General features: G+C 49.0%; 1 protein-coding gene across 1 annotated transcript in view; it reads right to left on the reverse strand.

Annotated features, from left to right (window-relative positions):
- LOC144124090 (ATP-binding cassette sub-family A member 7-like) overlaps positions 1 to 3804 on the reverse strand; it is a 35396-nt gene extending 31592 nt beyond the window's left edge. Inside the window, exons 1-2 of the mRNA XM_077656756.1 lie at positions 3643 to 3804; positions 57 to 345 (exon numbers count right to left, since the gene is read on the reverse strand). Of these exons, the coding sequence (XP_077512882.1) occupies positions 57 to 345; positions 3643 to 3788 (435 nt within the window). The 5' untranslated portion in view covers positions 3789 to 3804. The remainder of the gene's footprint in view (positions 1 to 56; positions 346 to 3642) is intronic.
- Between the last annotated feature and the right edge of the window lie 7212 nt (positions 3805 to 11016).

The following is an 11016-nucleotide window of genomic DNA, read 5'->3' on the forward strand; positions in this document are numbered from 1 at the left end:
AGTCTCTCTTCCTGACTACAGCCGATGTCCCAAGATCCCCTTGCGGTTAGGCACACCTGCATTGCCCTTTCGCTGATGGGGAAGAGCACAAAGTTGCTGCACATCAAGCTGGACACCATGGGCAGGAAGATGGAGCGCAGAACCTTGGGCAACACCTCACGGTACACGCTCTGCTTGACGGTATTCTCGTCCTCGGGAGCGTGGCTGCCGTAGTCCAGCTCCTTTACTTCGAAGCGGAACACGGCGTCGTCCAGTCCGGTGACGTACTGCAGGCGGGCCTCGTTGTACAGCGTCATGAGGAGGGGTGCCCCGTGCCGGATCTCCCCGTTGTACCAGAGCGTGCCGCTGCGAATGAGCGAGTGCCCTTTAACCTCTGTCTAAAACATTTGTACCACCGTCAGGTGTGGTTCAGTTTCCTCAGAAGCAAAGCGCCGCAGTGATCGCAGTGAGGGTGAGATAATTATCTCTCAAGTATTATTATATTACAAAGGATGGATTGTGGTTGTATGTATGGGTCAATGGATGGATGAGCGAAACGGGACGCATGGACGAACGAAAAGAGGCGTCCCTACCCTAACGGGATGGTGGCAGGTACTGATTTGACTTTTTCTTGATATCCTGGACCATAGTCAACTTCGTTATCATAAGATTAACCTAGTCTAACGCCTCTCCCTCTTTGATACCACATTTCATCATCCCCCTGCAGGACTAAGGCCTGAGCTAGCCACGATAAAATTGCTCTCGTAGACTTCATGATCTCACCCGCCCTTTCTAAAATGTTGCGCCTTCTGTTACGTTGTTCTCGTGGAATCCACAATGTCAATTTAAAGGCCCATCTGTTATCTTGCCTTCGCACTGAAAGCCCCGCCCGTGCCTATATGTTTAATGTTGTCTGTAACCGAATTCTGCTTTATTGCGCACTTACAGGCAAGCCTTTTGGTTGCTATCCGCCACTGTTGGTCAATGCTCGTTCGATTAATATAATTTAGGTTCTGTATTTGGGTTCTCTATCCCAATTTACATTCTCAATTCATAATAACTAGGCTGTGCTGGTCACGGGGATTTATTACTGGCTTCTGGTTGCTCTCGGCCTCCCTATCTAGAACTTCGATGTCGTCATTATTATCACATAACTAGTTGACTTTACCATTACCTCTAAACTGCTTCATAAGAATTTTAATTTGCCATTGCGTTTACTGTTTGCAAACACTATCGGCTCATAAATGTGCAGCTCATATTTCTTATGATTTTCGCGTTCAGTGAGCCCGGCAGCCATACATGCGCTTCCGATGGTAATTATACTCTCTGCAAATACGCTATTTAAAGGATCACCATGCGAATCCCACCCGTTTCTTCTTTTTTTTTGAGCCTCCACAAACATCGACGCGCTGATACCACACTAGCAAAACTGCGCAAGGTGGGGGACCAGGTGGGCCGGATGGTCCGCCGTGTTTCCAACAAACGCGGGGGGTTACGGTGCAGAGACGCTTTGCGGCTGGCGCATGCATTCGTGACCAGTAGAGTCCTCTACTCGACTCCTTGCCTCCACCTGCGCAAGTTTGATGAGAACGCCCTCGAAGTGATTCTCAGAAAGATGTACAAGCGTACCCTCGATCTCCCGATCACCACATCCAACCAGCGTCTCATGGGCCTGGGGATGGTTAACACATTCGCGGAGCTCCGGGAGGCGCACTTGACAAATCAATACACCAGGCTTTCAAAAACGCCGTCGGGTCGCCGCCTATTAGCCCGACAACACATCCACCACCCAACACTTACGGAAGACCGCGTACGCATTCCTGAAATCTGGAGATACGCCATGCACGTACGCCCTCTTCCGACCAACATGACACGTGACGACCACAGTGGCAGGCGCCTTGCGCGAGCGGAGGCACTGGCCCGTCACTATGGGAACAAACATGGCATCTTCTACGTGGACGCCTCAGGCCTTCACCATGGGGGGTGGTACACGGCCGCAGTCGTCCACTAAAAAATCGTGGTGAATGGCCTAACTTTCCGAGCTCAAGTCATAACACATGCGGAAGAAGTTGTCATCGCGGTAGCCGCCGCAGACCAGGAGTCGCGAGTGATCGTCACCGACTCGAGAGGGGCCTGCAGAAATATTAAACAGGGGTACATTCCTCTCTTTGCGCATCGCATCCTTCAAAACAGTAACTACCTCAGGGCCCCCGCGTCTCGAACGATTGTATGGGCTCCAGCTCATACGGGCCTCGAAAGCAATGAAACGGCAGCAGACGCCGCCGCCCGCGCGCTCACTCTCCGGGCAACGCCTTCAGACCCTTTGGATACGGATCCCGAACCCAATCCGGCCCTCACTTTTCGAAAAATTACTGAATTATTCCAATTCGGCCATGCAATTTATCACAAGCCTTGTAAGGGCCTCACAAAGGTGGAGGAACGCACACTCCTCCGCCTTTACACCAAAACGCTGCTGTGCCCGGCAGTTTTAAAACACTTTGATCCTGCCTGTACAGGAGAATGCCCACACTGTGCAGAGAAGTCTTCGGACATCTTTCACATGGTGTGGGCATGCCAGTCAACCCCGAACCTCGCCCCCAAACCCAACCCCACCCGGGAGGACTGGGAGGCAGCCCTGCTCGGCTGCTCGGACCTAGCAAGCCAGAAGGCCCTGGTCCACCGAGCCCGAGTGGCTGCGGTCGCCAATGGGCTCCTGTAATGAGGAGCCCACCTAGAGATTGCGAGAGGTTTCTCCGGCTACCTCAAGCTTCCTCCCTGAAATAATGTTTTTCACACACACACCTCCTAGACATCCGCTTAAGAGGCGGCACGAAATGGCAAAAACAATGCAGTTCTTGGAACTCCTAGCGCCACCAAACGGCGCACACCTGCAGTCGGTGCTGCGGTGTAGTGGATTAACAGGGATGCTTTGAGTGTACAAGACGACACTTAGAACCCCCTTCACTGCATGCAGCCTCTTTGGCTTTTCTTGTTAAAACTTTACTGCCTACAAATCAGTTATGAGCTTTCCAGGGTATGTTGCGCGCCGTGATCACGTATTGAGATCATTCAGAGCCAGCCTCCTTCAGAGCGCTTTTGGTAATGCGAAGCCTGCACAATAGTTTAGCGGTTGCTTCTTGCGCGTTAAGCACAAATGAAGATAGTCTAAGCATTGCTCAGATTATAGTGCACCCTGCTCACAAAAGCACAGTAGTAGTACTTGGCCTGTCGCTGCAGTGTTCATTTGTTTTTGGCACCGCAGGCTGGTTGCCATATTTGTGTATAACATCTGGGAATACCCGGAAAAAGAAGCCTCCACGGGCTCGTAACTATTCTCTAATAATGTCATGGAGCATGCAGGTATGATTAACACCGTAGAGTAGGGCTCAGGATCATGTTCTACACCTCAAGACCTTCAACAGGCGTCGAAATCACAACTTTGGAATCTCTACTTCCTGTTCAGCAGCCGAGGAAATCAAAAACAGGAAAAACAGCGCCAGTACTAGCTAGACACCAAAGAAGGAAATGACATGGGGCTGCCCAGCAGTGGCATAAAAATTCACTGCGACGGGAGTTTACCGACACGGATACCCTTATTACTCGTGTTTGACGAAAAAGCTCCACCCTTCGTCCGCAAACCCCTGGGTAACAGACGTACCGTACCTTGTTTCGTTGACCATCTGAAGTCCAAACAGCACGCCGAAGACGAAAAAGCGAAAGTGCTCCTTGGCGAACGACAGCTGCGCTGCCACCACGTCATCTTCGGTCGAGACGTCCAGCAAGTAGGGGTCGGGCAGCTTCGGCTTCATATATTTAAGGTAGAAGCTCTTGTCCTCCAGTTGTGTGAATCCCTGTTGCACAAGCAAGTAATAAATAGAAGCTCGTCGCGTTATATTTATTTGTTTTTTTCTAGGCACAGCTTCTGCTTGATTAATAAGGGCTGCCGCGACATTGCAAAAGCGACTAAGAGATACCTGCACCGGGCGCTTCCGTGTTTGTTTCCTTGGACAGAAACGAGCGAAAGCATAACCCGACATTGTTCGAGGCATTTTTACTAGCGCATTCACATACATTTCACACAAAATTGTGTCGCCGGACTAGATTATAAGGAAAAGTAAAAGGTGAGGCCTTGAGGACATCTCAAAACCGCGTGGGGGTAGTACGTAGAGTAAGAGAAAGCACACAAGCGTGTAAAATAAAACTTCTTTTGACTTAAAAAAATTGATAAAGGGATTTTCTGACGTCGTTAACATAGCCACTCCCTACCACTCTAAGAGAGCTGATCTCGCCAAGCGGACAACGGACTAAAACTGCCTCAGCGACAGTACCATTAGGACAACATTGTCTAAAGCAGCCTGTACACGTGTGTAGTGGTTGACATTCTCATCCTAGGCCAAAGTAGCCTGGCGTAACGTTAGCTCATGGCATAATATGCTGACACTATATGTGACGCTGTTTCTGCTGGGAAGTTTCTCCCGTGTATCTACCGATTAAAAAGTTCAGAATTTTTCTACCTTTATAGTTATCGAAGCCATTCAATGGTACCTAAATTTTTGTAGCGATACCTACACTATGCCAGCCACTTCGCGAGGTCAGCGTGGCTGCGCGCTGAGCCGCGGCACCGCCGCTCCGCCAGCTGTGCGCATGCGCGGGGTGACGTCAGAGCACGCAGCTGGTGTGCGCGCCGCGCGCCTACATTACGCTAGTATTTCGAGCCTTCAGCGTGGCGACGCCGTAGCCACCGTGGCGCGCCGGCGAAACAGAGTGGGGGAGGAGTGGAAGGGAGGAGAGGGGGACAGAGTGAATCCACGTGCAGGGACGAAGATGAAGAAGGAACGCCCAGCGAAACGCAGCAGCGAAAGACTGAAGAAGCGTCGGAACCGAGCGGACCGAGCGGCGGGCTGGAACGAGCTCCGAAGACCGTGCCTGACGTGTTCTTGCTGACGTGTTCTTGCTGGTGCTTGGCTTCGAGCTCAACTGTGGTTCCCTGGTGGTGCCTACGTGGTCATCTCTGGTGAGGCCGTTCTCTGTGGGGGATTTGGCCAGGTCTCAGGTTAGGTCTGTAGGCCAGGTTAATGTGCATTTGAGGGTGCGTTTGGCTTAGGTATGTCGCTGACCTCCCCGGGTGGAGGGACGGCAACCTGGTTTGCCAGCTTGCCCACCCAAAGCTTGCCGCTAGAAAATTTTCGTAAAAATGGAATTGACATCATCCCTGTGGCTTTCGTGCCGATCGGTGAGGGAACGATCAAGATGAAAAGCCCCAAGGTCCTTCAGCAGGAGCTAAGATCTCTCACTACCCACTACCTCCAGATCTCTGAGGTGCGACCGTTCGGCCGGAGAGGCATTGTTTGCAGGTCCGCTGACATTGATTGTGTCACAGACCTGCTCCAGTGCAAAATATTTCAGTCCTTAGCGGTTAAAGCCTTCATCCCGGAACAGCTCGCATGTTCCAAAGGTATTGTTCGTGGCGTGGACCCAGCATCTTCCCCGCAGGATATACTGAAGGAGTTTCAGGATGCAGGTGTGGGGGTTCTTTCTGTCTACCGGTGCAGTAGAGAATTCAATGGTGTGCGTGTTGCGACAGAGTCAGTTATCACTACGTTTGCTGGTTCCTCCTGTCCTTCTGAACTCAAGGTTTGGCCGATAGTGTATCGTGTGGACCCTCTGCAGCCCCGTCCTCTTCAGTGCAACAACTGTTGGCGTTTCGGTCACAGTGGTAAAGCGTGTAAGTCGGCGACCCGCTGCCGGGTTTGTGGAGAAGGGCATTCAGATGACAGCTGCGCCTCTGATCAGCCCCAGTGTTGCCTATGCAAGGGCAACCACTCAGCTGATGATGTGAACTGCTCGAAACGAGCCGACGAACAAAGCCTGCTCGATATCATTCACGCGAAACGATGTTCGAGAGCAGATGCTTATGCACTTCTGGATCGGAGGGGTAATACATATGCCAGCCGTGCGCGAAGCTCTGTTGCTGATATACCGTCAAGTTTGACTACTTCAATAGTGTCCTCAGTAGAACAGGCTCTTTCTGTGGTGGTCGAGCGAATGCTGGGCAGTTTCACCGAGGCTCTATCTCAACTTGTTGCTGGCCAATCTCTGCCTACTGAATCACATGTTTCGGCGGCTACGCCGGCATCACTCCCGAGTGCTGCTAGTAAGAATCATTCCATGTCGCCTCCTACCGTGCCCCAAGTACCGCCTGCCAACAGCGCTCCTGACAGTGTCGCTCACGTAGATCCTTGTAGTATGGACGTTGAAATGCTCACCACTTCCCAGAAGCGTCGAGCTTCTTCCTCACCCTCGAAGTCAGCTGTTCCGCAAGTCAAAGCAAAGAAAGGACCCCCCAAATTAATTCCCCAGACTGATGTGCTGAAGGAGGCTGTTGATGCCTCTTTAACCAGTCGATAATCATGGCGGGTCTAAAAGTTATGCAGTGGAATTGTCGCTCCGTACTTTCTTCTTTACCGGATCTTTAATTACTTCTTCATAAACATAATCCAGATATTGTGATTTTACAAGAAACGTGGCTCTCACCACTTAAATCATTCACATTTAAAAAATTTCGTGTTTTCAGGGTAGATCGCGTTAATGGCAGGGGTGGTGGGTTAATAACTATGATCTCTACGAAAATATGTCACCGGGCATCAATCTCGCAGACAGTTATGCGCCCTGACTGTGTGTTGTTGGCGGTTGAAATCTCCCTTCCACAGTGCGCCAAAGTCACTATTGCTAACGTCTACTTCCCAATCGGTGTTCACAGGACAGACTGTTTGGACACCTTACTGAGCGGCGCAAACAGCACAGTCATCGCAGGAGATTTTAATTCGCACCACAGTGCCTGGGATAGTCGCTCTGACTCCTGCGGCCAGCTTCTGTGGTCCTGGATGTCAATGAATGCAGTGCGCTGCTGTAATTCCGGAGCAGTAACCTTTATGCGTGGAGGATCCCGTTCAATCATAGATTTAACATTAGCATCTCGTGGGGTTGGCGTATCTGCATGGTCAACTGAAGAATCAGGTACATCTAGTGACCACTTTCCAATAACCTTTTCTATTATATCCTCGCCTATCAGAAAAGGTGGTGCAACCATGAAATTTCTAAACCACATTATGTACAAAAAATTGATATCTGCCTCACTCCCCTCCATAGTTAGCTCAGGTCGAGCACAAAGAGCTCAGCGGACAATTACCTTTCTGCAAGATGCTGCTGAGAGTTCTGTATTCTCGGTGTGCACTACTGCTCCTGCCAGACAGCCGTCTCCTTGGTGGACGGAGGAGTGCGAGAAAGCTTATCGTCGTAGAAAAGCAGCCTGGAAAAGCCTTTCCTATAATCAGAGCCCAGCTAATTGGATAAATTATAAGTTCTTCTCTGCATGTTTCAAACGAACTGTTAAAAAGGCAAAGGAGGATTATAATCAAAATTTAAACACGTATCTCTCAAAACCCCAGAATAAGAAGGCTCTCTATAGATTCATGGCGCAGAATAACAGCTCTCCGGCCTCCAATCGCATAAGGTCAATGGTAATGTCTCCGCAGGAGGCTAAGCAAAACCTTGAACGCATCGCGCAGGGGCTGGCCTTACGTTTCCAGGTACAGAAAGCAGAACCTTTGCACACTCTCACCCCCAGCTCGGACTATCCTGAGGTCGACGTGTCGGAGATCCGTTTGGTCTGCGCGAGATCCGTTTGGTCTGGGTACCTGGGCATTCAGGCGTCTATTTTAACGAGATGGCTGATTTATTGGCAAGGTCAGCTCTCAGCGCACCTGTAATATATCCCGTCCCTCACCTCATTCTGTTAGCAGCTTCACGTTTCCAGCGGTTCCAACATATTTCAGCCACTTTGAGTGATCCGTTGCTGAATACCGTGGACTTTCAACACCTAAAGTACCCATGGAATATCCGGTGGTGTAAGTCAAGGCTTTGTGAAGTGTCCATGACGCTCCTGCGATGTAGAATCCCTCACTTAAACTTGTACTTATGCAGGTGCGGGTTCGCTGCGACAAACCTTTGTGTATCATGTGGGCAAGTTGAATCAATCGATCATTTTCTCCTCTCTTGCCGGCGGTTCGCGGTTCAGAGAAAGCAATATCTCGAGGTTCCTCTTTCGAGACTAGGACTGCCTCTGTCTCTTACAGTTCTTCTATCGTTCGGTGCGAGTGCCAAGGGATTCCCGTTAAGCAGTGTATGCGGCTACCTTCACGTATACATAAGTGCAACTAATCGATTATCCTGTTAGCTATACACAAAATTCTTTCGCATGTCCAAAAAGGCTAGATTGATTCTATTCCGGATGACTCATACCTCTTGAATTCATTTTATTTTTCCCAATTTTTTTTTATCTTGATTCAGTCTTCTGACGTTTCCTTCCCCGCGCAAATGCTTCATTGGCATTCTACCCTATACCTTGGCCAATCCCCCCACGTGGGTATGTGCCATATTACTTGAGGAGAAGAAGAAGAAGAAGAAGAAAGACTGACTTTGCAATTCGCCTGAGCGAGTTCCACTCGGACAGCTGTAGCTGTGGCGTCACTCCAGGTTTAACCAGAGCTAAACCACAATAATAATAATAATAATTGGTTTTTGAGGAAAGGAAATGTCGCAGTATCTGTCTCATATATCGTCGGACACCTGAACTGCGCCGTAAGGGAAGGAATAAAGGAGGGAGTGAAAGAAGAAAGGAAGAAAGAGGTGCCGTAGTGGAGGGCTCCGGAATAATTTCGACCACCTGGGGATGTTTAACGTGCACTGACATCGCACAGCACACGGGCGCCTTAGCGTTTTGCCTCCATAAAAACGCAGCCTAAAACGCAGCTAAACAACGACCATTTTTGTTTTTCTGCCAAATATTTTAAAAGGCCTGTATTTATTGATGAGTTGCTTTAAAAAGGTGTAAAGTCGTCCATAGATCTGCCTAGAGCACCTGGTAATTTACGAGTTACGGACATTGGTCAGTTACGATTTGCCTCGGTTTCAAAACATGACCTTATCGTACATATGCATTTCCATGGAACATATTTAACTTCTCATGTATTTAAAAGCTGTATCGGGACCGCAACGGTGGCCAAGTGGTTGGGCATCCACCTCGCATAGGGTAAGTGCGGGATACGATCCCCGGTGCATCCAAGTATCCACCGGTGATATATTCGGTACAAGCTTTCCTCTGGCCTGGTGCTCGGCTTATCAAGGGTTAAACGCTTGGAAAATGGGTCTTTGACCCCATCTTGAGTAATCGAAAATACCTTGTGCCATGGCGCTGTTTGGTCTTAGATGCCCTTGCGCCTTAAAATCTATAGTCATCATACTTAAAAGCTGTATCGGGCTCGCCATGCAACGGCGATTATCAGAATTGCAGTACAGAGCTCTCGGTTCGAGCGCTCTCCACTAGTGCTTGGATGTCTGTACATTGCCAGCTGCATAATCTAATGTAACCTGCCCTCGTTCCTCCTCTGTCGGCCCTGTGGAAGTTACTGGAAAGGACAAGGACTTCATCCAAAATTTGGTTTCAGTGCAACTAGATGCACTGGTTCTTTATAGATAAGTTTGTTGGGCATTTGGTTAAAACTAGCGACGTCAGTCCTGGAAAGATCTCCATGATAACAGTTTGCGAGTGTGATTTGGGGTGTAGACTAGCCACAGGGATCCGCGCTGGATATAACGGTCAAGAAACTCTGCAGTTTCCTTCAGAAAACAGGCAGGTGCTGCGGTATTTGTATCATCACATTTTTTTGACCTTGTCTTTTTTACAAAAGCTCCGTATTGAGGGAAAGTAGTGTCTTTGCCATTAGCACGCGGTGATCTATCAATGCAGGCCAGCTTGAATGTGTCCTCAGTGTCTGTTTACGATGCCTGTGAGCAATCCATTTAAGTTAATGCAGAGTTTATCACATAAGCCGCTTATTATACTCATTTATGGTCTTTAGTGCATGAAGATTAATCCTTGGAATCGCGCTGTAAGGAGATTTGTAGTACGTGAACTCATGGTTTTAATAAAGCACGAAAAGCACCGCAGAGCTCAAAAGTTGCCCGCGTCTGGCTGCGTCGCCCAAGGTTTCTCATTAATTGTCAACGTTATATCAACGCTTGAAAGAATTAATTGAAAGCGTGTAAAACTAAACCACTTAGGTCGTAGTAGCGGTGAAGTCAGTAATTACTCTTTTGCATGCCGCCAAGCGCACTCTTATGGCTAAAAAGAGAGCTATACAGTTTTCACACCATTATATATGGTTAAAGTAGTTGCCTGTAATCCGTGCTACGCCTGCACTTCCTAATAGCAGCCATGCATGGATGCCGCGCCGTGCTTTGTTCTTGTGCTTCCACATGTAGCGTTGTCAGTGAACACACTTTTATTCCCTGGCTTCTTTACACTTGCCCTTGTCTTTAATCTTGTAGCCAAGGCGTTTGCTTTGTTTCGCCGTTGAATTCCCGGCAAATGACGGGTGTTCCGTCTAATTTTTCCCCATAATCGCTCGAGGTTTTCGCCAGTTGCGACTGAAGTCAGTGAAAAAACTTTTACCAGTTTCTCTTGTGACCGTTTGTACGTTTTGAGCGTTTGGTGCCGCGAAATTTTTTATTGTTAATTTTGGCCCATTGTTACAGTTTAGAAATGTTAAAATATATTATGTGCTAAATGCTTTTATTTCCCGTTCTGGGCAAACTCTGACGAACACCATTCGGCAACCCATGTGCACAGGAGGGACAACATTACGCCGGAAGTAAACCGACGGTGATGAAATTTTCTGCCATAACACTATAAAAGATCCTGCGCGCACCACAACTGGACGCTGCCGTGTGCGCTTCCACTGATGTGAAGCGAAGATTCATAGGGCTGCTGGTCCCGCGTGTAACCATAACTGCCTCATTGCTCAAAAGTCGCGGCGCCAGGACGGCGAATGTGCCTACAGGATGGCGAAGAGACATGCGTTGTAGCTCGAGTGTGCATTGCTGCTTTTATCGACGGCTAACTATAGCAATTTCATGCACCTTTGGGCTCGTACTGCTTTGATAACTGAGCTCTTATCAGGATCATACTGAGGACGA

The sequence above is a fragment of the Amblyomma americanum genome, chromosome 3, assembly GCF_052857255.1.
Source record: "Amblyomma americanum isolate KBUSLIRL-KWMA chromosome 3, ASM5285725v1, whole genome shotgun sequence".
Lineage (NCBI taxonomy): Eukaryota > Metazoa > Arthropoda > Arachnida > Ixodida > Ixodidae > Amblyomma > Amblyomma americanum.